Source organism: Phalangium opilio, unplaced genomic scaffold (genome assembly GCF_054372755.1).
Source record: "Phalangium opilio isolate 3A_F unplaced genomic scaffold, DU_Popi_V2 ptg000024l_1, whole genome shotgun sequence".
Classification (NCBI taxonomy): Eukaryota; Metazoa; Arthropoda; class Arachnida; order Opiliones; family Phalangiidae; genus Phalangium; species Phalangium opilio.
In genome coordinates, this window is record NW_028324155.1 from 3,804,545 (window position 1) to 3,831,461 (window position 26,917).

At 34.8% G+C, this 26,917-nt stretch overlaps 5 protein-coding genes across 8 annotated transcripts in view; 1 reads left to right on the forward strand and 4 right to left on the reverse strand.

The window, feature by feature from the left end:
* Positions 1 to 233: 233 nt before the first annotated feature.
* On the reverse strand, positions 234 to 4,671 carry LOC149692243 (uncharacterized). Its single transcript, XM_089867536.1, has 13 exons — positions 4,631 to 4,671; positions 3,842 to 4,013; positions 3,696 to 3,775; positions 3,476 to 3,622; positions 3,296 to 3,413; positions 3,052 to 3,226; positions 1,873 to 2,055; positions 1,598 to 1,807; positions 1,421 to 1,517; positions 1,202 to 1,356; positions 870 to 1,052; positions 707 to 800; positions 234 to 411 (listed from the first exon to the last, which is right to left on the reverse strand). Exons 1-13 carry the CDS (start codon positions 4,669 to 4,671, stop codon positions 234 to 236), a joined length of 1,833 nt encoding a protein of 610 aa, XP_089723662.1.
* LOC149692244 (uncharacterized) lies at positions 3,524 to 5,358 on the reverse strand. Its single transcript, XM_089868812.1, has 4 exons — positions 5,261 to 5,358; positions 5,043 to 5,197; positions 3,696 to 4,973; positions 3,524 to 3,622 (listed from the first exon to the last, which is right to left on the reverse strand). The coding sequence occupies exons 1-3, from the start codon at positions 5,314 to 5,316 to the stop codon at positions 4,750 to 4,752; spliced, it is 435 nt and encodes a 144-aa protein (XP_089724938.1). The 5' UTR covers positions 5,317 to 5,358; the 3' UTR covers positions 3,524 to 3,622; positions 3,696 to 4,749.
* An 859-nt stretch (positions 5,359 to 6,217) lies between these two features.
* Positions 6,218 to 7,900, reverse strand: LOC149692245 (O-acyltransferase like protein-like). The gene is made up of 7 exons (XM_089868813.1): positions 7,728 to 7,900; positions 7,582 to 7,661; positions 7,362 to 7,508; positions 7,182 to 7,299; positions 6,938 to 7,112; positions 6,740 to 6,882; positions 6,218 to 6,641 (listed from the first exon to the last, which is right to left on the reverse strand). Exons 1-7 carry the CDS (start codon positions 7,851 to 7,853, stop codon positions 6,534 to 6,536), a joined length of 897 nt encoding a protein of 298 aa, XP_089724939.1. The 5' UTR covers positions 7,854 to 7,900; the 3' UTR covers positions 6,218 to 6,533.
* A 700-nt stretch (positions 7,901 to 8,600) lies between these two features.
* LOC149692246 (uncharacterized) lies at positions 8,601 to 9,687 on the reverse strand. Of its 2 annotated transcripts, XM_089868814.1 has the most exons (4): positions 9,335 to 9,687; positions 9,157 to 9,253; positions 8,939 to 9,093; positions 8,601 to 8,870 (listed from the first exon to the last, which is right to left on the reverse strand). In XM_089868814.1, the coding sequence occupies exons 2-4, from the start codon at positions 9,210 to 9,212 to the stop codon at positions 8,647 to 8,649; spliced, it is 435 nt and encodes a 144-aa protein (XP_089724940.1). In that variant the 5' UTR covers positions 9,213 to 9,253; positions 9,335 to 9,687; the 3' UTR covers positions 8,601 to 8,646. The 2 variants fall into 2 exon arrangements, with proteins under 2 accessions (XP_089724940.1, XP_089724941.1); XM_089868815.1 differs by lacking the exon at positions 9,335 to 9,687 and having other exon boundaries at positions 9,157 to 9,254.
* A 1,593-nt stretch (positions 9,688 to 11,280) lies between these two features.
* The window catches only part of rols (zinc-RING finger and ankyrin repeat domain-containing protein rolling pebbles), a 53,995-nt gene continuing 38,358 nt past the window's right edge, over positions 11,281 to 26,917 (forward strand). The window contains exon 1 of one of the 3 annotated variants that reach the window (XM_089867943.1): positions 11,281 to 11,464. In XM_089867943.1, coding sequence (XP_089724069.1) covers positions 11,314 to 11,464 — 151 coding nt within the window. In that variant the 5' untranslated portion in view covers positions 11,281 to 11,313. Of the gene's footprint in view, positions 11,465 to 12,995; positions 13,335 to 26,917 lie in introns of those variants that run through there. The other 2 variants (XM_089867944.1, XM_089867945.1) reach the window with 2 other exon arrangements.

A 26,917-nucleotide genomic window follows, 5' to 3' on the forward strand; every position in this document is an offset into this window, starting at 1 on the left:
CCCATAATGACCAGTCCAAGAATAGGATTCTTTCTAGAATAAACAACAACTTGTATTATATTACAATAGGCTTAACAATTGTATTTAACGCACCGTTTAAGTAATATTAAGAAAACGGGACTAATTACGAACAATTGCGTGTCGACGGTCAGATACCAAGACCAGCGGATACACTAGGATATGTCAGGGAACGATTTAGTAACCTAATTGACCCCGGGAAGAGGTACTTCCAACTATACCTGTTCTTCGAATTTAATGATATTTGATACGTATAGTAAATTATACCACCATGTAGTTCTACACTGTTCGATACGTTTGTCCGTTATTATCAAGTTGAAAAATGGACCTTCACCAATGTGTTTCATAATTGAGGCGTAAAACAAGATCACGAACGCGTACGTCGGTGTTAATCTTAAAAATATATGCAACGTAATTAGTCTAAATAACCAATTATACAGTATAAAGAACATTGATGCTATTGGTACAGTACTTGGAAACCGTTTTCAAAGTCATTAGTATGAACGGAACTTAACTAACCTTAGGAATCGATATAAATACATCGATAAAATAGATAAATAAGACACCGATCTTTGACTTTTTAGAAAGATGTACGCTAGTAGAAAGCCACTATTCATATATATAACAATTTCACATCAATTTACAAATGAGGATGCTGCGGTTACGTTGATTTTGTTTACTTAATTACCTCATTAAAAAGAAAGTATCTGCAGCGTAAGTACCGGCTATTATCGCTTTAACATGCCATAAGTTTATTAGGTCAAAAGAACCGGATGGATTACCTGGAAATTAACGAAACAATTAAAGTTATTTTCGCGTTAACTTTGAATTCAAGTCTTCTTTTAACTTACCTATGGCATTATTTCCGTCTTCTATCAATATCATATAGGAATGCAATAAAACTATCCAACACAAGCTTAAAACTCTCATGCCGTCCAAGCAAGTGATACGCTGCCCAATGGCCGAGTTATGATTTGTCGAAACTGGAGATAGACTTGAGAGACTTTTCAAAATGGAAAAACTGGTAAAAAACCCTTTAAAAAGACAGTTCGGAATTATATATAAATAAAACCAGTCGAAAAGAATGGGGAAAAACATGATCTAATAGCCCAGTCACCGATAACTAATTTTTACACCCAAGAACCATTCGTCGCACGGTTAACGAAACACTGCTACAGAATACCATAAATTAGTCTTTTCCAAGTTCTTTTGGAATATTGTTCATTTTCGGACAATTTGTCTTTGTCATTTTTTACTTCAATTTCTTCCTTAAAACATTTGCACGTGTCGAGAATAGTTCCAAGTGCGCAGAACAACAATAAGATTGTAATTACGCATCTAAAAATAAAGAAAGTCGATTACGGAAATTATCTTCTTAAAATTTATACGAATAAATATTTACAAGCAAGCTATGAAAACGGGTTCCAATTTTGGTTCTTCCCAACAACGCAATTCCATTTGGAAATCCAATGGGAGTTTAAGGTTAAATAAAGACGTACCTAAAAATGTAGATATTAAAAATGCAATGCAATATTTAAACTTGGAGAATTATTTTTTATATTTTAAATATGATCCTCACTTAAAAAATTGTTTCCAATTTCGTTAATTGATTCGATTGAGCAATTTGAAGGTAAGCACAAGCCAAACCAGACTGGTACTACGGTCGTGAATGGCAAGTTCAATGTACAATACTTGTACTGATTTGAACTCAAACACGAGTCATAATCGCCTGGCCAAGTCAATGCCCCTTTTAAAATTGAACTCGGAAGTTTTCCAAATGAATCGAACGCTAGAAAATTTAATACGAAAATCTTAAATTGAATTGATATTTTCGGAAAAAAATACGTGACTTACAGCTTTCTAATCGCCCCAATTTCAAAGAATTCAAGGTATCACTTACAATATCAACACATTTTTCGTTTAAAACGTACTCCGCTGATTTACTAACAGGCCCAAAAAATGGTTTCAATTCGTTAATTTTGTGTAGAAATTGCTGAAGTACATTTTTAAAGAGTTTCTCGTCGGTAAATCCCAATACTTCAAAGGCGTTAAGGTTCGAACACTCGACATGAAACCGCGATGAAGCCATTACCCATAATATTGTTAAAATTAAATTCATTTTAAGATTTATCGAGACGAGTTTTATTTCAACTAACGCGTAACTGTTTCGTTTAAAAATGATTTTATAAAGTGCATTTCACTTCCTGCAAACATTGAACCAATTATTGGCAGGTGTGTTTTGCGCGACGAAAGTGTTATTTATTTTAGCATTTTCGCCAAGCGCGAACGGCGCGTGTCTCCACTAGTGTCTGTCAAAGCAGGTAGGCCTACACCATTATAAAAGAACTCGATGGGTTCAAAATATTTTCTACACCTAATTTAAAATGGGAAACGAATTTCAACTGAACAATTAATCTTTTTTAAGTTGATAAAGAATTTGAACATTTTAAGTGCATCTCTGCTTTATTATTAGTATTATTATTTTTACACTAGAATTAATCTTGAAATATAAATAAAACTCTATAGTTGTTGACTGGCTTGGAAAGTTTGAAAAATATCAGAAAAATCCGGTGCCTGTGTTCCTAACAGTCTTTTAGCATCTTATAATTTCAAGATTACTTTCGCAACAGCGATAGTAATCTAGAGAACGGATACTCCACTAGTACGTATAGCACGAATGACGTCATAAAAATTAATATTAAGGCCCCGCAACCAAAGTGAACCTGAAAGAAAAACCAGATACATACCCAGGTTTATTACATAATTCATATATCCATGGAAGTAATTACGTCATGGCTACTTGTTTAGTTAATTATTGCTTACAATGCTCAAGATATTGAAATGGAAAGAGTTTCTCAAGTTTGCGACATAATAGCCAACCACCAAAAAATGACACAAATAGGCGCAAAATGACAGACGGCTTAAAGGAGTCCACAGATTCCATGACAAAAATGTATTAACTTTGCCTAAAAGTATCATTTACACTTCAAGTCGGAATAAATTAAATGCAATAACAGTGTGAACGGGCTGTACCTCCTAAACCCAATGAGCAAACGAATATGATCCAGGCCACGGACAGTCCCCAAGCCGTGCGTCCCAATACATTGTACAATGCTCGTCCAGTTCTGTCTATGTATTTGTTGTTTAAACCGTAGATAAGGGACAAACTCAAAAATGCAGCCAAAGTCCAACCCACAAATAAATAGATCTGTAAACAAAAATACAAGAAAATTGTTTGACGCGAGGAAACAGTAAAGTTCCAGTATATTTAACGCACTTTCTTAATTTTGATTGGACTATTTCCAATTCGACGTAGAATAAAAGCTAAGAGACAACCCACTAGAAATGGCCCACATCGAACGAATGGCATATTGTACATAAACATCCATTCTTCGCTATCAATAAATCACGCTTATAATAATTACAAACTTACACATGATATCAATTATGAAATTACTTGTCCGTTTTTAAATCACTTGTAATTTTTACAGTTATATTGTAACTAGGAATCGTTAAATCGTCTCGGTAATAAATATAAAGAGAAGCGATGGACGAAACGAGCCATAATGTTCCCATGATGACCAGTCCAAGAACAGGATTCTTTCTAGAATAAGCAACAACGCAACTTGTATTTCATTACAATAGGCTTAACAGTTTAAACCTCGTATATAACGCACCGTTTAAGAAATATTAAGAAAACCGGACTAATTACGAACAATTGCGTGTCGACGGTCAGATACCAAGACCAGCCTATACACTAGGATAGGTCAAGGAACGATTTAGTAACGTAATTGACCCCGGGAAGAGGTACCGCTAACTGTACCTGTTCTTCTGGTTTAATGATATTTGATACGTATAGTAAATTATACCACCATGTAGTTCTACACTGTTCGATACTTTTGTCCGTTATCAACAAGTTCCAAAATGGACCGTCACCCGTGTGTTTCATAATTGAGGCGTAAAACAGGATCACGAACGCGTACGTCGGTGTTAATCTTAAAATTAATTGCAACTTAATTAGTTTAAATAACCAATTACATGGAATAAGATATATTTATTCTTGGAAACCGTTTTCAATTCAAACATTCGGGAATATCAGCCCCAAAATGAATAATTATTAACTGTTTCAAGTCATTAGTATGAACGAAAACAAAAGTTCATAAGATATGTTCCATAAGTTTGTCACTGGCTACTGAGAGCTTGTCATGAAGTGACGGTAAGATAACGCTTAGTACAGACTAAATAGTAAGATGGACTGCAAAACTAGCCGAGTGTAATCAATTCTCGCTTCCGTCGTTCTAGAACTAGCTCGAGCTGTAAGTCTCTAGCATTACGAAGTATAGGTAGTGTCATACTTTGGGACCATATCTTAGAAACTTATGACCAAACTTAACTAACCTTAAGAATCGATACAAATACAACGATAAAATAGATAAATAAGTCACTGATCCTTGACTTTTTAGAAAGTTGTACGATAGTAGAAAGCCACTGTTCAAAAAGATCACAATTTCACATAATTTTATAAGTGAATATATGGAGAAGTTTCTTAGATCTTAAATGCTGGTTACGTTAAGTTTGTAAAGCGTAATGGCTTTATTGTTTACTTAATTACCTCATTAAAAAGAAAGTATCTACAACGTTATTGCCGGCCATTAACCCTTTAAAATGCCATGTTTGTATTGTGTCCAATAAATCCGATGAATTACCTAAGCATCTCCGAAATAATTCAATTTATTTCACATTGACTTTAAAATAGAATTCTTTTAACATACCGATGGCATTATTGCCGTCTACTATGAATATGAAATAGGAATGCGATAAAACTATCCAACACAAACTTAAAACTCTCATGCCATCCAAGCAAGTGATACGCTGCCCAATGACCGAGTTCTGATTGGTCGAAACTGGAGACAGACTTGACAGACTTTTCAAAATGGAAAAACTGATAAAAATTCCTAAAAAAAAACGTCGTCAAGTAATTACAACCCACTTCCAACGAGAGCCAAGTCATTACTACAGAATACCATAAATAAGTCTTCTCCAAGTTCTTTCGGAATATTGCTCATTTTCGGACAATTTGTCTTTGACATTTTTTACTTCAATTTCTTCCTTAAAACATTTACACGTGTCGAGAATAGTTCCAAGTGCGCAGAACAACAATAAGATGGTAATTACGCATCTAAAAAGAAAGAAAGTGGATTACAAAATTATCTTCTTAAAATTTATACGAATAAATATTTACAAGCAAGCTATGGAAACAGGTTCTAATTTTGGTTCTTCCCAACAACGCAATTCCATTTTTAAATCCAATGGGAGTTTAAGGTTAAGTAAAGACGTGCCTAAAAACGTAGATATTTAAAATTGCAATACAATATATAAACTTGGAGATTTATTTTATATATTTTAAAGATGATCCTCACTTAAAAAATTGTTTCCAATTTCGTTGATTGACGCGATTGAACAATTTGAAGGCAAACACAAACCAAACCTGACTGGCAATACGAACGTGAATTGCAAGTTCAGCGTACAATACTTGTTGTCATTTGAACTCAAACACGAGTCATAATCGCCTGGCCAAGCCAATGCTCCTTTTGTAATTGAACTGGGAAGTTTTCCAAACGAATCAAACGCTAGAAAATTATATTAAAATCTTAAATTGAATAGATATTTTCGGAAAGAAATACACGACTTACCGCTTTCAAATCGCCCCGATTTCAACGAATTCAAGGTATCACTTACGATATTAACACATTTTTCGTTTAAAATGTACTCCGCTGTATTAGTTACAAGCCCTAAAAATGGTTTCACTTCGTTGATTTTGTGTAGAAATTGCTGAAATACATTTTTGAAGAGTTTCTCGTCGGTAAATCCCAATACTGCAAAGGCGTTGAAGTCCGAACACTCGACATGAAACCGCCATGAAGCCATTACCCATAATATTGTTAAAATTAAATTCATTTTAAGATTTATCGAGACAATAATTTTTATTTCAACTATAACGCGTAACTGTTTCGTACCAAAATGATTTTATAAAGTGCATTTCACTTCCTGAAAACATTAAAGTAATTACTGACAGGTGTTTTCACGCGCCATCGCAAGATTTTTTTGCGTGACGAAAGTGTTATGTATTTTAGCATTTTCGCCGAAGCACTAACGGCGCATGTCTCTACTAGTGTCTGTCAAAGCAGGTAGGGCTACACCATGATAAATGAACTCGATGAGTTCAAAATATTTTCTACACCTAATTTAAAATGGGAAACGAATTTCAACTAAACAATTAATCATTTTAAAGTTGATAAAGAATTAGAACATTTTAATTGCATCTCTGCTTTATTATTAGTGTTATTTATTTTCCACTAGAATTAATCTTGAAATATAAATAAAACTCTATAGTTGTTGACTCGCTTGGAAAGTGTGAAAAATATCAGAAAAAATGGTGCCTGTGTTTTCTATAGTTGTAGCGTCTCATCGCAGTAGGTAATGACCCCCGCTTCCAATTCATTATAATTTCACGATTACTTTCGCAACATCGATAGTAATCTAGAGAACGGATACTCCACGAGTACGCATAGCACCAGTGACAGCAAAAAAATTAATATTAAGCTCCCGCAATAAAAGTGAACCTGAAAGAAAAACCAGATTTATACCCAGGTTTATTATATTTCATATATCCATGCAAATAATTAAGTCATGGGTAATTGTTTAGTTAATAATTACTTACAATGCTCAAGATATTGAAATGGAAAGAGTTTCTCAAGTTTGCGAGATAATAGCCAACCACCAAATAATGACACAAATAGGCGCAAAATGACAAACGGCTTAAAGGAGTCCATAGATTCCATGACAAAAATGTGTTAACTTTGCCTAACATTTCAAGTCGGAATTATTTAAATGCCATAACAGTGTGAACGGGTCGTACCTCCTAAACCCAATGAGCAAACGAATATGATCCAGGCCACGGACAGTCCCCAAGCCGTGCGTCCCAATGCATTGTACAATGCTCGTCCAGTTCTGTCGATGTATTTGTTGTTTAAACCGTAGATGATTGACAAACTCAAAAATGCGGCTAAAATCCAACCCACAAATAAATATATCTGTAAACAAAAATACAAGAAAATTGTTTGACGCGAGGAAACAGTAAAGTTCCAGTATATTTAACGCACTTTCTTAATTTTGATTGGACTATTTCCAATTCGACGTAGAATAAAAGCTAAGAGACAACCGACTAGAAATGGCCCACATCGAACGAATGGCATATTGTACATAAACGACCCTTCTTCGCTATCAATTAAACACGCTTATAATAATCAGAAACTTACACGACATATCAATTATAAAATTACATGTCCGTTTTTAAATCACTTGTAATTTTTACAATTATATTGTAATAAGGAATCGTTAAATCGTCTCGGTAATAAATATAAAGAGAAGCGATGGACGAAACGAGCCATAATGTTCCCATGATGACCAGTCCAAGAACAGGATTCTTTCTAGAATAAGCAACAACGCAACTTGTACTTTATTACAATAGGTTTAACAATTTAAACCTCGTATATAACGCACCGTTTAAGAAATATTAAGAAAACCGGACTAATTACGAACAATTGCGTGTCGACGGTCAGATACCAAGACCAGCCTATACACTAGGATAGATCAAGGAACGATTTAGTAACGTAATTGACCCCGGGAAGAGGTACCGCTGACTGTACCTGTTCTTCTGGTTTAATGATATTTGATACGTATAGTAAATTATACCACCATGTAGTTCTACACTGTTCGATACGTTTGTCCGCTATCAACAAGTTCCAAAATGGACCGTCACCCGTGTGTTTCATAATTGAGGCGTAAAACAGGATCACGAACGCGTACGTCGGTGTTAATCTTAAAATTAATTGCAACGTAATTAGTTTAAATAACCAATTACATGGAATAAGATATATTTATTCTTGGAAACCGTTTTCAATTCAAACATTCGGGAATATCAGCCCCAAAATGAATAATTATTAACTGTTTCAAGTCATTAGTATAAACGAAAACAGAAGTTCATAAGATATGTTCCATAAGCTTGTCACTGGCTACTGAGAGCTTGTCATGAAGTGACGGTAAGGTAACGCCTGGTGAGGCGTTGTCAGGGGCTTAGTACAGACTAAATAGGAAGATGGACTGCAAAACTAGCCGAGTGTAATCAGTTCTCGCTTCCGTCGTTCTCGAACCAGCTCGAGCTGTAAGTCTCTAGCATTACGAAGTATAGGTAGTGTCATACTTTGGGACCATATCTTAGAAACTTATGACGAAACTTAACTAACCTTAAGAATCGATACAAATACAACGATAAAATAGATAAATAAGACACTGATCTTTGACTTTTTAGAAAGTTGTACGATAGTAGAAAGCCACTGTTCAAAAAGATCACAATTTCACATAATTTTATAAGTGAATATATGGAGAAGATTGTTATATCTTAAATGCTGGTTGTAAAGCGTAATGGCTTTATTGTTTACTTAATTACCTCAATAAAAAGAAAGTATCTACAGCGTTAGTGCCTGCCATTAACCCTTTAATATGCCATGTTTGTGTTGTGTCCCATAAATCCGATGAATTAACTAAACATCTCCGAAATAATTCAATTTATTTCACATTAACTTTAAAATAGAATTCTTTTAACATACCGATGACATTATTGCCGTCTACTATGAATATGAAATAGAAATGCGATAAAACTATCCAACACAAACTTAAAACTCTCATGCCATCCAAGCAAGTGATACGCTGCCCAATGACCGAGTTCTGATTGGTCGAAACTGGAGACAGACTTGACAGACTTTTCAAAATGGAAAAACTGATAAAAATTCCTAAAAAAAACGTCGTCAAGTAATTACAACCCACTTCCAACGAGAGCCAAGTCATTACTACAGAATACCATAAATAAGTCTTCTCCAAGTTCTTTCGGAATATTGCTCATTTTCGGACAATTTGTCTTTGACATTTTTTACTTCGATTTCTTCCTTAAAACATTTACACGTGTCGAGAATAGTTCCAAGTGCGCAGAACAACAATAAGATGGTAATTACGCATCTAAAAAGAAAGAAAGTGGATTACAAAATTATCTTCTTAAAATTTATACGAATAAATATTTACAAGCAAGCTATGGAAACAGGTTCTAATTTTGGTTCTTCCCAACAACGCAATTCCATTTTTAAATCCAATGGGAGTTTAAGGTTAAGTAAAGACGTGCCTAAAAACGTAGATATTTAAAATTGCAATACAATATATAAACTTGGAGATTTATTTTATATATTTTAAAGATGATCCTCACTTAAAAAATTGTTTCCAATTTCGTTGATTGACGCGATTGAACAATTTGAAGGCAAACACAAACCAAACCTGACTGGCAATACGAACGTGAATTGCAAGTTCAACGTACAATACTTGTTGTGATTTGAACTCAAACACGAGTCATAGTCGCCTGGCCAAGCCAGTGCCCCTTTTGAAATTGAACTCGGAAGTTTTCCAAACGAATCAAACGCTAGAAAATTATAAAAATATCTTAATTTGAATTGACATTTTCCGAAAGAAATACACACGACTTACCGCTTTCTAATCGCCCCAATTTCAAGGAATTCAAGGTATCACTTACGATATTAACACATTTTTCGTTTAAAATGTACTCCGCTGTATTAGTTACAAGCCCTAAAAATGGTTTCACTTCGTTGATTTTGTGTAGAAATTGCTGAAGTACATTTTTAAAGAGTTTCTCGTCGGTAAATCCCAATACTGCAAAGGCGTTGAAGTCCGAACACTCGACATGAAACCGCGATGAAGCAAGTACCCATAATATTGTTAAAATTAAATTCATTTTAAGATTTATCGAGACAATAATTTTTATTTGAACTAACGCGTAACTGTTTCGTACCAAACTGATTTTATAAAGTGCATTTCACTTCCTGCAAACATTGACGTAATTACTGACAGGTGTTTTCATGAGCTATTTTTTTGAGGCGTCGAAAGCGTTTATGTATTTTAGAATTTTCGCGCTGGTGTCTGTTAAATCAGGTACACCAATATAAAAGGACTCGATGAGTTCAAATGTTTTCTACACCTTACGAATTTAAAAGGGGAAACGATTTTTAACCTGATGTAAAATTAACTTAAAGGTGGTTCTGAGAAGTACTAATTAAAAATAACGAACAAAACATCATCAACATCATCTTCTACTACTTCTACTACTACTTCTTCTACTACTACAACTACTACAACTACTTCTTCTACAACTACTACTTCTACTACTACTACTACTACTACTACTACTTCTTTTTCTACTTCAACTACAACTACTACTACTTCTTCTACACACCAGGTTAAACTAATAGCTCATCATATTTATATACGATGTCGCTAAAAAAGGGTTATCTCGGAAAATTTTCGTCTCAAACGTCTCTCACAATATAAATGATTGTCCTTACTCCCATAAAATAAACTAATGCTACTAGGAAATTGGAAATTTTCATTTGTAGCTCTCTATTGCTCTAGTGCGCTTATTATCAAGTGCGTTTACACTAAACTTTGGAATTTAAAATGGAAAAACATCAATAATTGATCCAGTAACTAGATGGTAAAATGCTAAGAACCACAGTTTGAAAAACAGCGAGTTCTTTCAAACTTGGCGTTTCTTCCATGCAGCAGATTTTAAGTGTACTTTTAAGTTTAAAACAAAAACTATATATAATGCTCTCGCATTCCTCGCAGACTCAGCTAGACTTAAGTTTTAACATATGTGAAAAATGCATTATTCATTTTGTTAGACGAGCGCGACTTTAGTCAGGGTTGATTGTCACTGAATATAACGTTCATTGGATTTATTTATTATAAGGTTTTTCCGGGACAAATGAAGTTGGCAACCCGACAGATTTAAATTTAGCTTTTTTTGTCGGTGTGCGTCAGGCTGGTGGTAAGGATAACCACGGTTGAAATAGTCTCTAGTCAGATAAGTCAGTCAGTCCGCTTTTAGATGTAGCCCTCTTCGCAACCTCCAAAAATCCCTCTAGCTCAATCTTTTCTTCTTTCCTTCTAAAACAATGTCCTAACTTCTAAAATATTTAATTATCCTTATTTAAGATTAAGTTAAAATAAAACGCATTTATTATCTTTCTCGCAACTTTATAAAAAAATTTAATTGTTTAAAAAATAATGGCAAATTTATTGTTAAGTTATTTGAAGTAAATTTCTCCAAGAGAGGAATTTCAACAACTTCAAAGTAAAAGAAGAAAAAAAACCCCGAATTCGAACGACTCAAAGATGACCGCAACCGTTGCAATACCCGCTATGGGTTTGACCAAAAGTTTCGTATTGGTCACCCTTACCACCATTGTCTGGGGATGTGGTTTCGACTTTTTCGGACCAATTCGTGAAATACTATACTACAAAAGTAACAACAAACACAAGAAAGGTCTGTAGTAGTTGCTATAAAGTTACTATTTTCGGTGTAACGCATGAATATTTTAGACCTAATCCATAGAATCTTTCAGCATCGTTAACTAAGTGTTTAGGATGGGTATTTGGTTTTGGTTTTTTTTCTGGGGTTTAGCTCGGGTAGAAGTCCTGGAATTTGGTCTATTTTACGAATTCCATAAGTAATGTTTCCTTTGGGTGAGGATTCGCTGTTTCGCGTTAGTTTCTTTAGCCTAACTCGAAGTCCATTTTTCGAAGTAGAAGAACCCAGTACGAAGTTGGTAATTGTTGCATTAGAAATCCGGGTTTTTCTGTGTTAAACTGTACCCACTTTGAGGTTGGAATTAGTTTCATCATGCTTATTTGATATTCCCTTCTTTGTGCCTAAAGGTCATGGAGTAAACCTTTAACCCGCAAAAAAGAGAGGATGAAGAAGAGCGATAGAACGTACGATGCTCTAAGAGTCATTTTATACTTCCGGCATACGCGCTCGCTCTGATTGGTTGAAACATGGTGTACCAAATATTGGAAGGAAGAGAAAGAACTCTTAAAAAGCCCTGCCAAATGTGTTAGCTTGCTTCTACTCCTCTTCTTCATACCCTATATGATGGCAACAAGATGCTAATGATTTCCTTGAGGAAAGATAATCTTTCCAGGGAAATTATCCTTTAAATGACCCCCCGTATCTCTTGTAAAAACCTTTACTTCGACTAATGAGCTTCTCCCTCATCTTAGAGAGGGTTTTTTGCATGAATGTTTTCTAAACCGTTAGGTTGAGCTGTTCTTTTCACCAGGGAGAGAGGTTACGTGAGGTTTTGCCTCGAACCATTTCGGAATTCCGTTTTTTTTATATCGTTTCACGCGACTTTCTTAAAATAGATGACTAGATCCCGCGCTATTGGCGTACTCGTGTCTCCCTATTTTTTTCTTAGCTTGAGAAGGAAACGGCGCGAACCGAGATTCCCGAGACATGGGTGCTACGTTGGGTTCATCTCTAATATGGCTTTGCGTTCCCTGAACCAAACGCTGATAGGGCGAAACTAGCTGTAACCGGAATAACTCTATACGTATAACATTAATTACCCATACCAAACTTCGGCTACGAGTCGGAAAACGTCAAAAAGCATTGCGAAGAAAACATTTTTTTGTTGCTTATGTAAAAAGGAAACGCTCCATTTATGTCATCGGCGACGTTTTAAGAACTTGTTTATAAATATTAACCTAATTACGCGTATAATTATGCTTAAAAGTAATTATAGGTACCGTAGTTACACCTTTTTACCTTCGTAATAATTGAAATTGTGTTTAAAACAAGTGCTTTTACTTTTTAAAAATATTCAAATTCCATGCCCCTGTTTATTACGTTGTTTCATATCCAAACCGCTAGATGGCGCTAGGAGTAAAGGTGATGAATAAATGGCGGGTTTATTGCGCGCATTTCAACCGCTGACGTCACGTTTAGCGGGTAGGGCAAACCGTGCGTGATTGTGGAGATCTATGAATCTCTTTCTTTTGAATCGTATTGCAGTCGCCGATACGGCTTCGTTAGAGAGTGGTGTGACGAAATTTCGCGCGTCTAGACTCTTGATGTCCATGTGACAGTGTGTTTTATGTCTATAATTACTCTAAATTACCCAGTCTTAATTATTAACCGTGCATCGCTTAATTAACGTATTTTCCAGTGAAGTTTACGCGTTGCCGCGTCCGTTGCCTATCTCTGTCTGAACGTGGATTATTTAGGATTTTAATTAAATTAATTGGGAACTGATGAACCGCCTTCGGGCAATTTTACGGTCTAATGGATACCAAATCAACTCCGCCACCCTTAATAGCCGGGGAGCTATGGTATAATAATAAGGCATTTTTAGGTGAGTTTAAAATTATGCAAATTTGATTCTACACCTACTTGAGAGCGAAGTTGTCGCGATTAAGACGTGTTATTATGCGAATTTTGAAATAACATCTATGACTTGAAAGATAGACCAAACCTTTTTGAAAATTTCATGTAACATCTATGACTTGAAAGATAGACCAAACCTTTTTGAAAATTTCATGTAACATAGTTGACTTAATGACGTCAGTGCTTTAATGGAGGATAAGATGAGGTTGGGGTCAGGTTACTAGGGTTAAGGTTTGTCAGGTGAGAATTAAGTTTTGATTAGGATAGGGTGAGTTTCGGTTTGGTTTATGTTAGGTTCAATATGAGGTCAGGTCGCCCTATAATGAATTCACGAAATGATTTGACGTCACCGGCCTAATTTTATAGGCAATAAAATGCTCTGAATGAATGAATGAATGAATATCTACCTCCAAAACTCTAAATTTGGTGAAACAACTACGCTAATTTATCGTAGCATGGAAAGGAAAACGTGTTGGTTTTTTGTGGGTAGTTGTATGAGTCATTTATCAGTATATCAGAGCGCGTGGTAGGTATGTTTTCGACCTACAAATTTAATCCACAATGAAATTGGTAGCCCCGTTACCCTGTTTATTTAATGTATTGATAAACGCCTTGACGTCGGAAACTAAACCAACGAGAATAAATTGTAATGAATGTAATTAATTATCCAGGAAAATTAAATCCCAAATAATGAGTGTTAAAGTTTCCCATCTGAGTTTCTAATAATGAAACTTCTTGGAATGGATTTTGGGCAAAAACATTGGAAAAGAAGGGAAAACACTTTAGGGGGGGGGGGAATTACTAGACGGGGGAATTCGAAGGAAAAGAAGTTCACGGCTTCTAAAATCTCTTTTAGAGCAAGTGAAGGAAACTTGGGACGCCCACTGGTAGGGGGCCCAAACACCACTCACTCTCGCGTAGTAGCCAGAATATAGCCAACTCTCTTATATTGTATATATAATGGAACTTTCGTGGATTCCTTCAAAAAACGTTTTTAGTCTGAGTGTCTACCATGATCAAAGTCGGGGATGTTTTAGTACAAGGCGATAAGGGGAGAGAGACGCTCCACGCCCTAACCTGTCATCATTTCCAGTTGAAAAAGAAAGCACAAACCTTAAGAATAAGAAGGGAGCATGCATGCATTTTCCTTGAATTCGAAATAGAAAGAATGTTGACATGGCTCATCGGTTTGACCTAACCCTAAAATTATTTATCCATAAGAGGAAGCTGGGAAAATGGCACATTGCGTTAATCGCGCGTTTAGTTTTAAACTATGGAAGGTAATTGACTGCTATTTCCACGCAATAGCAATCGGAAGCCATGCAAAAAAAAGTATTGGATAACCTCGGATAAATGTTACCATCCGTTGGGAGCTAGAACTCCGCTAAACTAAAAAAAATAAAAAAAATACACCCCACTGAAACCTTACTAAGAAAAAAGACTATAACCAAACCATTGTGTACCTACGTTCTTCTGTACTCCCCAAATTCTCCCTGACTTGGATTTAACTATAGGTTTAGCTATGGAATTTTTTTTTATCTTCTTGATAGTATACAAAAGGTGGGCTTACTACTGGTTATATTCTATATTATTTTTTTTTTATATTCCCAAACGTTCCGTCCGTAGCTAGTCTCCCCCTGGTCTCCTCGTCGGCTCTACGTATAGATATATCCTATGTTATTATATGCAAAAATTGAAATATGGTCGTATGGTATTTTCCCTAAGTCTATTAATGCTAAAAAATAGCTGGGGAACTTTGCAATACGCAGTTAGTTGTACCTAGACCTTTTTTTCGTACAAAAAGGAGCGGGAAGGTAAAAACAACTTTTAGTTGCAGTAGGTCTATGAAGCGCCAGTTCGAACTTGTAGTATGAAAAACTTTTAAGAAGTAATATAATTATTAGAGCAAGTTGTGGTCGTCTGTCCATCCGGGAAACACTCTTTTATGTGTATGCATACGATGAAGTCAGTATATAAAGAAATTTTCCTCAAATGTCAGCTAAGAAGATAATTATTTTCTTTTTAAACTAAATTAAACATCACCGAGATCAGTTATAATTAAGTTCCGCCACCAACTTGCTATGATTTTGAAAAGATGACATTAATTGAAAAATTTATAAAGCGAGCAAGTAACTTACGTTTGATTTGATTAAAATCAAAATTACAAACAGCTTCAGGAAATTATTTAAAATTAAAAAAATAAAAAATTAAGGTGTAGTACGAACGCGACTCTAAACTCTGCATATATTTTTTTTCTGCAAAGGTTAATGGCATAGCTAGCGTCTCCCCGCCGTCTCTGTTTTCGAGAAAAAATTTAAAGTTGAAACTGTGCATATTTTCCCTTCTTTGGATTTTGTTTCTCAGTTTCTCAAATATGACATTGTAGATTCCACATTCTACATCGTATAGAAAACAAAAGCAAAACGTCGTGATTTATTCTTTTCTGTTTTGTTTTAATATAAAATAATAGTAGGTCTAGGTATTGCAAGGAATTTGATATACAAACGGGCCCAGCCTACTGTTTCTTTGTTTAAATTCCTTCCTAGCAGTTAGCTAGGGCTCTCCCCCAAAAAAAGACGTTCCCTCATTATTTAATGCCAAAACTAGATTCCGTCATATTTAATTACGTTCTTCCCCCATTGGGTCCCATCATCCATCCACGATTTCGTATGAAATAAATTAATGGTTTCGTAGCCCCGATGCACCCTTTATGGAGAAAACAAGAGAGAAATATAGCCCTAAGGGTTGAAGAAACGCCGCGCACCACCCTGTTACCAAACGTAACCTTTCCACAGTCTTTGTCTATACGCATCGACAATGATATATACAAGCCCTTGAGTTGTTGCCATGATATATATCTTTTCTATCTCGTAATATGCCCGGACGTACAGTACATCGTCATGATTTAAGAATAAACCGCGTACTACCATCATAAGATACGTTCCATAAGTTTGTCACTGGGTACTTTGAGCTTTTCATGAAGTGACAACGTAGGTCATAGATTCGAGGTAAAGCGAGGGACGCCTGGTGAGGCGCTGTCAAAGGCTTAGTAATGCAGACTAAATAGGAAGATTGATTAACCACCAAGTGTAGTACTTCAATTCTCTCGAAGTAACTCGAGCTGTAAGTCTCTAGCATTACTAAGTATAGGCAGTTATACTTATGGTACATATCTTATAAACTTATGCTACCATTTATATTTGAAAGAGGAGTGTTATGAGTCTGACTATGGTATGGTTAGTTTTATAAACGTGTCCAGAACTGGTTTACGGAATACACGTTGCCGCAGACTAAAGTTTTTTTATTTTTGGGAAAATCATAATGCTAGTGTTTTTAAAATAATATGATAAACGCCAAAGTTAAGGGAGGCTTGTAATGCAGTTTAATCCCAACGTTTCATCTATCTTTTCTTTTGTTGTTGTTCAGTTTTCTTTTTTTGACGGTTTTTTTTTCCTCTTCAGTATAAAGATTAGTCTACAAAATGTCTAGATACCTCTGCCTATTCTAGCAGAATTATAACCTGATAAAGATTAGCTTAAGACTGACTTTGACTTCTTCAGTAAATAAAGAATTAAGGTTTTTAACTTTCCCCTCAAAATGTCCGGGCCATTAAACTTGGTAAACAATCGCGATGGTTAAAATAGATTGTAATCGACTATATGGAGACCTACTCCCGCCTTAACTTGACTCCCATGTAATATTGTATTTATTCAACCGAAAATATAAACGTTGTCCCGATAATTTCTCGCTAAAAAAAATAAATAGTGAATTTACGGAATGTAGGACCACCACAAACCGATAATAAACAAAGAAATATGACAAGTGTTTGTCAGTTTTTGTTTTTTGGGAACCTTTTCTAAATACAAAAGGAGGAAGGAAATTCTTTTAAATTTACAAAGTTTTTTCATATTGATTTTTATCGATGTGGAAAACCGCGAATTTATTATAAAATATTTTTTGTACAATTATTTTTGTATTAATATTTTCGTATAACCTGGAAATCGTTATCAATTGGTGCTAGTTTAATTTACGCGCATGAATGTATTCCAATATCCCCTGATTATTTTACAACGTTAGTTGACTGGAAACTGCAGTTCAATTCATATTGAATTAATTTAGGTTTGGTTATTATTCAGGGTGAGAACTATTTTCGCTTTCTTCAGAATTTATCTATATATGTATTTTTTTTTTAAATTTTTAAATTTTTTTGGCGTCTATAATTTATGCTGTACGTCTCTCTTAATTATATCCTTAGCACCACCCTGCCATGCATCCCTACGGGATTTTCATTCTAAATTGCGAAGGATTACGTATAAGCGTTTACGTGGGAAATGATATTATTCTGGTATCGTCATTAGTTTTTGCCAGAAGGACTATAGCGTCTTCTTCTTCGTTTTCGTCTTACATCTTTATCGCTGGGAGAGTTATAGAGCGGTTAGTGGGAGGGTCCCTATACTTCAATAGATTGTCATTGAACGTTTAGTTTACTCCCCACGGTAAGAATTAATATTACCTCCTTTTCGTATTATTACCATTTTGAACAGGTGGAAGCCATGGTTGGAGGATTGTTTTGGGATGGGTTTTAACGACGTTAATGTTGCGGAAGGACGTTTCAAACTTAACTTTCCATTTAAATAGAAGAATCTGAGGTGAAAATCAGGATTCCCGATTTGTGACTGGGCATAGGAGATTTTAAACTATTTTAGGAGATATTTTGAGGTTTTAAAACTATTTCAGAGGACATTTTGAGATCGTTAAACTATTTTAGGTGACATTTTGAGATCGTAAAACTATTTTAGGTGACATTTTGAGATCGTAAAACTATTTTAGGAGACATTTTGATATCGTAAAACTATTTTAGGAGACATTTTGATATCGTAAAACTATTTTAGAGAGACATTTTGAGATCGTAAAACAATTTTTGGAGACATTTTGAGATCGTAAAACAATTTTTGGAGACATTTTGAGATCGTAAAACAATTTTTGGAGACATTTTGAGATCGTAAAACAATTTTTGGAGACATTTTGAGATCGTAAAACAATTTTTGGAGACATTTTGAGATTTTAAAACTATTTTCCCAGACATTTTGAGATTTTAAAACTATTTTCCCAGACATTTTGAGATTTTAAAACTATTTTCCCAGACATTTTGAGATTTTAAAACTATTTTCCCAGACATGTTGAGATTTTAAAAATAATTTTCGAAGACATTTTGAGATTTTATAATTTTTGGAGACATTTTGAGATTTTAAAATTATTTTCGGAGACATGTTGACAGTTTTAGCAAGTATCTTAACATATTCAATCAGTTGCACTTAAAATCGAAATTTCACCGTAAGAATGAATATATCATAATGAGTTCAAATTTATTGCTTGTCTGATTAGATTAATATATATATATATATATTTATTAAGGTTCTCCAATACCTATACTATAATGTCTGTTTCCATCTTTAACGTAAAGTGACTAATAACCCGGAGATAAGACCTTCTATTCATTATCCCATTTTGATAAACTTTATGACATTAAAATACCACGAAAAAAAAAAAAAAAAAGAAATCATCTTTAAGTCTAATGGAACGATAAGCTTTTTTATGACATCGCGTCTTTTAAAAAAAATATATATTATGAAGGAATTTTGGTAGGGGACCCAAAATTGCGATAAATGCGACACGCCTCTTTCTAATTAAGCATAACACGATGCCGCTAAAATGTTATCTTATATACTTATTTCAGTATAGTCGCTTATTATACTGTATACAAGCGTATATCGCGACTTCTCGGGGCTACGCTAGATTTGATATGGGAAAAACTATACGCTATAATTAATAAGTAATACTTTATTGTGGTCTGAGAAAAGAAACCAAAGGGGTATATATGTTCCTTAATGATACCCTGATTTAATGGTGTATGTAAGGTACGTAGTAATGAATTTTCGATGAATTTCATTCCGAACAGAATTTAAAAAGAAAAAAATATATATATAATACACCAAGGGGCTCATTAACTAACGAATTATTTAAAGGGAATATGTACTAAATTTAAAATTTATTTTTATTTAATTTTTACCCATAGATTTGGGGGTAGGGTCAAAGGTTATACTGTTGCTAATGCCAAAAATTAAGTATTTGAAAAATAAGTTTTAAATTTGTTTTATTATTCAAATTAGGTATGTATTTTAGAATATTGACGTTTTGCATTCCCTTTATTATTTGGTAATTAGAATTTTACGGTTTACTGCTCGCAAGTTAATTTACAAGAAATGAAATAAAAAAAAAACGTAAAATATATATTTTTCCTGACTACCCTATTGTTAATTGCTCGCTGCAAGTGTGATATTACCCTCCAAGGGTTTTTTCATTAAACACTGATCGTGGACCCAGTTTTAAAATATACAGTTTTTTTATTATTTTTTTTTTTAATATTATTTTATTTTATAAATTATTTTCCTAAGGGCTCCTATATACATTATTGAGTAGCGAGTTACATCACGTACAAATAAGCTTTAATTATGTCCTTTAAACTTATTATTTCTTTTTTACTTTGAATCCCCCTATTATTTGCGTAGGTTGAAAGTTAAGTTAAAAACATTTATAAGTTTGAAATAAATTCAATATGTCCATTTTACTTCAAGATCCTTAAATTTAATTTAACTTGCCTTTAGCTAAATCGTGAGAAGGTCGGTCGACACTCTCGAGAATCAGTTATTAATACCGAGGGGCTGAACACTATTTTATAATTATTTTGAAATTTAATTTCATATTTCTCAAGGTAGAAAATTCTTCGAAGTTATTAGAGAAATCGACTTAATAATCGTAAATATTATTTATGAACTAAAAAAAAAATATTTTTAGAAATTAGTACAACGAAGCGGAAATTGAAGTTGACAACCCCTCGGTTATAAAAAAAATGTGAGCTCGAATTATTTCAAATTTTAAATGCAGCCAGCACCCACGGTTTTTCAAACAGGTGTGCCCCACTATAATATTAAAACCTTTCAAAATGTGTTAAAAAACGTTGTTAATATACATCTCTACGCGTTTAAATAGCTGGGTTGTGTTGCGTCTCAAGAGGTAGAATTGAACTGAAGGTTTATTATGAAAGAAAAATATTTTCATTTTCTTTTTATTCAGGTAACCGAAACCGTTGCTTTTTCCGTCGTACGTTTTTTTCTTCCAACCCTGCAAAGTTTTACGCTTCATTACTATATATTACTAACCCGAGGACAGTATCTGTAGTCCGTAATTATGGCTTTAAACTAACCGGTTTCGTACTATAAAAATTAATGACAAGTTGTATTGACCCTAACCTAACCTAAAAGGTAACTGAATTTATCCCCGTTGATAAGTATGAACGAAGATAAAATGAAAAAAAGGTACGTGGGTTTTCGGGTATGTTATGTTCGGTTCTTTGATGGTTTTTCTACGCTTAGTAATACGTGTAACTGATTGCGTATCACCCCAGTCAGCCATGATGGTCCCCCTCTGTATCGTCCTACACGAAAATTTTTACCATTTCGCCTCACGCTGTACGAATATGCCACCTACGTACGTTACGTTTGTCTATACTCTCCTTGCTTTTCCGTGTGTGCCCAAGTTATACTCTATTTTGCGTTTTAAATTTGCTAGTTTTGGCATAGAGGATATACAGTAGAGGAGTAGATAGTTGTTGTGTTGACTTTTTGTTAAATCTTTTGGAGCTACTTCCGGATGTGCACTCTGTTTCTTCGTAGACACGTGGTTGGTTATCTTTGTTCAAATATCACCCTCCACCTCCATAGAGTAAAGCGGACGACATTTTCAACCAATAATGACGCGTCTTGTACAGAAGGTAATCAATCATCCAATGGTAAAAAACCGAAAATGAATTTAGTAAGAATTATGCGAGATATTCCCTTATGTATTGGTAAAGTGTCTACTCCTCTACTGTGTATACTCTATGATTTTGGTGACGTAAAATGGTACTATGAACGTCTGAGTATCCTAGTAATGTGGTTTTAAATAGTACGTATTCGCGGAAGCCATTTTTATTTTTTTACAGAAAAAAGATCATAGTTTGAACTTTCTATTTATAATTCTTCGAATCCACTTGAGTCAAATTTTATCGTCACGAATTTTTGAAATTCTAATATGAATAGTTTTTCGAATATTCCGCAATACCTAGAACTCATTTGAAACCCCATTTAACAACATTCTTGGAAATATTGAGGTAATTCTTGCTATCGTCTATACTTATCAGCAGGGGCTCGAAGATGGGGAGCTACCATACCTTGTCTCAACGTTAAATTGCAAGAAATGCCGTAAATTTTCATCTGCGAGGAAGTTTTTATTTCTGTTCGATTTGTCAAGCTCGAATTTTACCGTTGATAATTTTATACTATATACTCTATACTCGGTAACTTATTGTTCTTTAAATGGTTTAGCCAAGTCAAGTCTCACGTAATCGACCTTAAATGAACATTTTAAAAATCCTGAATTTAGTTAGGAAGCTAACTAGTGTCTTTTATTTTGTTCTAAATTCTTACACATTTATTTTAAGTTGGCTCAAAAAAGCTTAAAAATTACGCGTGAAAATTATATACTGTATATAATATGAAGGCAGAACTCTAGGACTAGAATTTTTGAGTAGGTTTCGCGTTTTATTTTGTTTGGGAAAACCCCAAGAAGGTCCTAGACACCCACAACTAAACGAGACGTCACCTCTAAGTCATCATTCACAACTTTTTTTTCTCGCGGTTTGTTTTTAATTTTTTGTTCTCCCCTTTTCTTTCGCTATAGCCTTGCCACGAGCGCGTGGTTAGCGTTTTTAAATGAAATCTGGAACACTATTTCTTTCATAAAAGAAGTCTTAGTTCATAAGCTGTGTCCTACGCCATAAAATACTGTATATAATAAAGAAACGCGTGGTGGATTCGTTTACGTTCAGAACAAAATCCAGACCTTGAAACGTGATATACTTGAAAAAAAAATGAATAATAATTCAAGAAAAACTTGGGACTGAACATGTTTGATATTAAATTAGGTGGAATTTGTATTCACCCCTTTTGTACGAAACTTTCTTTTATAATATTTACCGAGTGGTACTCTATAGTTATTTAGGATGTTTATCTTTATTGGCCCGTGAAGGAATGGTTTTTCCCTTTGATTATTGAAGTTCTATCGACTGAAATAAACCGCGCAAAAAATATAAATGATCAAATTAGAATGCGTAAATTCACTTTACGCGCAATTATGTAAAATTTTATTTCGGAAAAACGTATGTCTGTCTCCAAAACCAAATAGCCTGGAGGATAATGTAATAGACGTATGCATGCCAAACTCTATGGTTATTATAAAACACGGAAAATAATTCTAAAAGATGGAGTAGAGAGAGAAGGAGATAGACACAAAGGAGGGTTTTAAAATTTACGACTGGTTTTTTGTTGTCACGGGATTTTGAATTTACTGCTTGTAAACAGGTAGAAAAGATAGATACCTAGCTAGCTAGCTAGCTAGCCGGTTGCTAGGGGTATTGTAATAGACGTAAAACCTTTGTCCAAGCCACTCGTACCCGTACTATAGCTGTTGTCCATAGTCCGCTAATAAAAATAGCTAGAAGGCAAGGCAAAATAAAAATTTACTTTTTGGTGAAATAGGTGTTCGCGTGCTGTGCTTGGGTAAGTCGAAAAAAAAAATCTCTGATCCTTCAGGCGTGATGTGATGTTAATGCACCCCTCCTATTTGGCCAAAAAAACGGTTCCTTTCCCCTAAATATATAAGAATAAGGTCGGTCGACCCTGCATGGTCGAAATCTGTCTGCTGTAGCCACGTAAATCAACGATTACCAACCTTGGGTTCGTGAACCTACACGAGTTAATACCATGGTAATACGTAAATACGAACACAAACGACTGTAGCAGCGGTGCGGTGACTTTAAAAGGAACCTAGCTAAAATATCAAAATCCGAAAATCCCCGAACCGGCTTAATGAGAGATTTAGGACTAAACAATTATTCAGGATTTGTTGCTTAGTTTCTTTCAAGAGTAGTGACATAACCGCAGTCTCTGCTGTGTTTATTTTCTATGGCGTTTTAACATTGGGTGCTGTTAAACCGTAACTTTTATAAGGAAATGTTGGCTTTTTCTTTTTCTTTAAAGGCCCCTAAATACCATTTCATTTGTTTGGGGATAAAGGGGGCCCCCCGCGTCTAATGAAAATTATATAATATAGCATAATAGATCCACGTGTTTGATTTACGAAATGTTTTGGGGAAAACAATGCTCCGTACGCTTTAGCTTAATTCGGTTAAGTTTTTAAACCTAAAAGCTTCTTGGTTATGAATTATGTTCCCATTGCCGGACGGGTGGTTTAGTTAGTTGTTTCTATATAATAAACTGTATTCTTTTATATAATATCTTTCCCATCCCGTGGCTGGTTTTTCGTGAAAAGAGAGGGATATGAAAATATGAAAAAAAATAAAAAGAGAGAGAAATGGAAATTTTTGTAGAGAGGGGGCCATCCATAACTTAACCGCATTTCTGACATATTTACGTCTATTTTACTTTCACTCCCACTGTCTCCCTATAATACAAAAGTACAGGGTGTTGCTTTAGACGATTTCGAATCGTAAATGTTCTGACGTTTTGTCGTCCGGACCATCAATGTTTTCGAGTTATGTTTGGAGTGTTTTAATTAATTTAAGCATTTTCTTTCAGTTTCTTAATTAATTTTAATACTCCAATCGTAACTTGAAAAGGCTGATCGCCTCGGACTACGAAACGTCATAGTAAAATACATTTTCGACTCCTTAAATCGCAAAAAAGAAATCCCCCTTAATTTCTGACATATCTTTTAGAAACACCCTGTATACTAAAGGGCCAAACCAGACAGTTTTCCTAGTGAAAACATCGTGAAAATATTTCGCGTGTGACTTCTGGAGTTTCCAAGTTTTCTGGAAACCTTGGGCCTAAATTTCTCCTTGCTGATCCATCTCACCCTCAGAGCTCTGTCCTGATGTTAAAGTAGCCCTCCTTTTAATTCTAAATAACATTCCCATAAAGAATAACCAACGGAATACGTTTATATCTACTGAACCTATAAAATGACATGCATCGTGCCCCTGAATTCTACCAAAATGAAAGAAACAAAATCAACACATGAAGAAAGGGGGGGTTCCCCCACCAACCCAACCTCGGTCGACTTAGGACCTGCGTGCTGCTGTTGGAATCAAATACTTTCCTCCACAAGTGGTCCACGAGTTAACATTAACACTCTGGATATGGACCAGCCGCCTAACTTTGATTTTGTGCATTATATATATTTTAAGCGTCAAAATATGGGGGGATAGATAGACTTATGTTTTGGGGACGTTGGGGCACGATTAGCTTCCGGCGTTTGGCTTTGCCATTTGCGTGTTGTTAATATCGCTGATCAGCCAAGCGGTATATATGGGATAGCTGAGAGAAGTTAACTTTTAGCGGCCAATTGACGTTTTAAACCGAACAATACTGACGCCTGATGAAGGATGGAGTGCCCATAGAGGGATTAGGATTTACAGAGGATTGGCAGAGCGGCCATATAACAACAACAATAAAAAAATGGAAAATAACTGCAAAAAGAAAAAAAAAATATAGTGGAAGTCCCGGTTTTTCGGCGTCTCTATAGTCTGATAGTATCGACGATATTCTCTTTTTTTTATTTGCGAAATAATGGCGCAAAAGGAAGCTTTGAAAGTAAATTGCTCTAATTTGGGGGAATAAGAAATTTTGGCGTAAGGCTCTCGTTGACTTATTTTACCCCTCAGGCCAAAAAAAAAATATCTTTTGGGGAGATTTTTCAAAAGCTCTTCTTTTTTAGATTTTGAAGAACGAGGTGTCGGATATTTTAATTTTTCTCGAAATGTCTGCCAGGAATAAATAAATCAAAAGTTGCCTAAAACTAGTATATGTACAAATGACTTATGGTTTAAAATCAAAATAAGTTAAGTTGTTAAGTGTCCGATACCTCCGCCTCGAATTGGAAGGCAGATACACGTAGGACTCCCCTTGAGATCGGTACCTTTTCAAACTTCTATTTCAATTAGGGCTGACTGCGTCTTTTCAGTTATGGCAAACGCATTCATTCTCTTTCTTCTGAGGTTGAAAAGAATAGAATCCGCGGCGACCCCGCGACTGAAAAGTTCTTATCTCTTAAAACCCCAAGGAAGATTGAAAACTCATTAGCTTTGTGCCCTTATAACGAAGTTTTTTGGTGTAATACAATGTCCGTCCGTCCGCTACCTGCATGCGCCAATTGACTACCAGACTCTTATCGAATTTCTTAACCTCCCAGAAAGATTCTCACGGTGTATACTTGATAGATAGTAGCGATTGATTGATTGAATTTATATCATTGAACCCCATTAAATTTTATCTATATTTTAATGAATATTGTTTATATTCTTTAAGATATTTAATTTATTCTTTTTGGGGAGTTTTACATGGTCAAGTGCGGATTTCAAAAACAAGACAACTTTTGTATTTGGAGCAATTATGTATCTCGGATAGTTCGATTTATTCCTTCTTGAAAAAATCTATAAATCCTAAATCCATTTTTAACGATGTTTATTTTGTTGGCGAAATAATTTAGATTAAAAACAATTAGCTATACATGTACATGTAAACGCGTAGCTACGTCCTTATAGTTCTTAAAAACCAGGAAATCTCGTTTCATAAAGTCGCGAGCTCAGTTCACCTTGAAAAAGTTGAAATCACAATTTGCTTTTTAATAATCCTCATTAACTATACTTTAAAAAGCTGGACAACAGATCCCAATCCAATACCTCGTCAAAATTCAATTTCAACTTTTCAAGAGAGAGCCAGAGAGACCGCTCTAATGACTAATTTTTAATGATTATGTTTGTTTAGGCGAGGTTCCATTTTTGCAGTTTAAGAGTTATAGAGAGGAAAATTATCTCCAATTGGCCATATGTCTAATCAGCGCCACTAGCGGATGGTCTGAAAACTACTCCCATAGAGTCTAGGTATATTTAAGAGGGTTTGCAGAATTTCCGCCAGGTGGCTCGAACGCCGCGCCATCTGACGGAAATTCTGCAAACCCTCTTAAATATACCTAGACTCTATGGGAGTAGTTTTCAGACCATCCGCTAGTGGCGCTGATTAGACATATGGCCAATTATTATTTCACGATGTTTTCAAATTATCTCGAGAAGTGGCGATGAATAATGAACGAAGTAGTTTTTGGCGACAGAAAAAGTGATTTTTAAATAAGTTTTTAAAACACAAATCTCTCAAGGTAATCTAGAGAGAGACTTTGAAGTGAATAGATTCGAATTCCCTATTGGTTACGTGTATTTGTATTAATAATTTTTGCCAGGTTTGTGTGGGGCTGACTATATTTGTTGTCAGTGTCGCTTGACACAACTGTTAAAGCAAGGTTACCCATTTATTTCTATTCTGACACTGTAAATTCATCAGGCAATTTGAAATTATGTATTTCTGCCCGCCCTTTTTCTCTCAATGTTTTTAATGATTCTGTCTTCAAAAATTAACCGCTTAATTATAACGGGAGCTG

Excerpts from the sequence above, each read along its gene's own strand:
- LOC149692243 (XM_089867536.1), bottom strand. The coding sequence starts at position 4,671 with ATGGCCGGCAATAACGTTGTAGATACTTTCTTTTTAATGAG. Across the intron at positions 1,518-1,597 it reads AATTGGAAACAATTTTTTAA|GTACGTCTTTATTTAACCTT; the intron begins GTGAGGATCATA and ends CTACATTTTTAG. Across the intron at positions 412-706 it reads GATACTTTCTTTTTAATGAG|ATTAACACCGACGTACGCGT; the intron begins GTAATTAAGTAA and ends TATATTTTTAAG.
- LOC149692244 (XM_089868812.1), bottom strand. The coding sequence starts at position 5,316 with ATGGAATTGCGTTGTTGGGAAGAACCAAAATTAGAACCTGTTTCCATA. Across the intron at positions 5,198-5,260 it reads CCTGTTTCCATAGCTTGCTT|ATGCGTAATTACCATCTTAT; the intron begins GTAAATATTTAT and ends CTTTCTTTTTAG. Across the intron at positions 4,974-5,042 it reads TTGGAGAAGACTTATTTATG|GAATTTTTATCAGTTTTTCC; the intron begins GTATTCTGTAGT and ends GTTTTTTTTTAG.
- LOC149692245 (XM_089868813.1), bottom strand. The coding sequence starts at position 7,853 with ATGAAACACACGGGTGACGGTCCATTTTGGAACTTGTTGATAGCGGAC. Across the intron at positions 7,662-7,727 it reads TCATTAAACCAGAAGAACAG|TGTATAGGCTGGTCTTGGTA; the intron begins GTACAGTCAGCG and ends GATCTATCCTAG. Across the intron at positions 7,300-7,361 it reads AGTGATTTAAAAACGGACAT|CGAAGAAGGGTCGTTTATGT; the intron begins GTAATTTTATAA and ends TTTAATTGATAG.
- LOC149692246 (XM_089868814.1), bottom strand. The coding sequence starts at position 9,212 with ATGGAATTGCGTTGTTGGGAAGAACCAAAATTAGAACCTGTTTCCATA. Across the intron at positions 9,094-9,156 it reads CCTGTTTCCATAGCTTGCTT|ATGCGTAATTACCATCTTAT; the intron begins GTAAATATTTAT and ends CTTTCTTTTTAG. Across the intron at positions 8,871-8,938 it reads TTGGAGAAGACTTATTTATG|GAATTTTTATCAGTTTTTCC; the intron begins GTATTCTGTAGT and ends CGTTTTTTTTAG.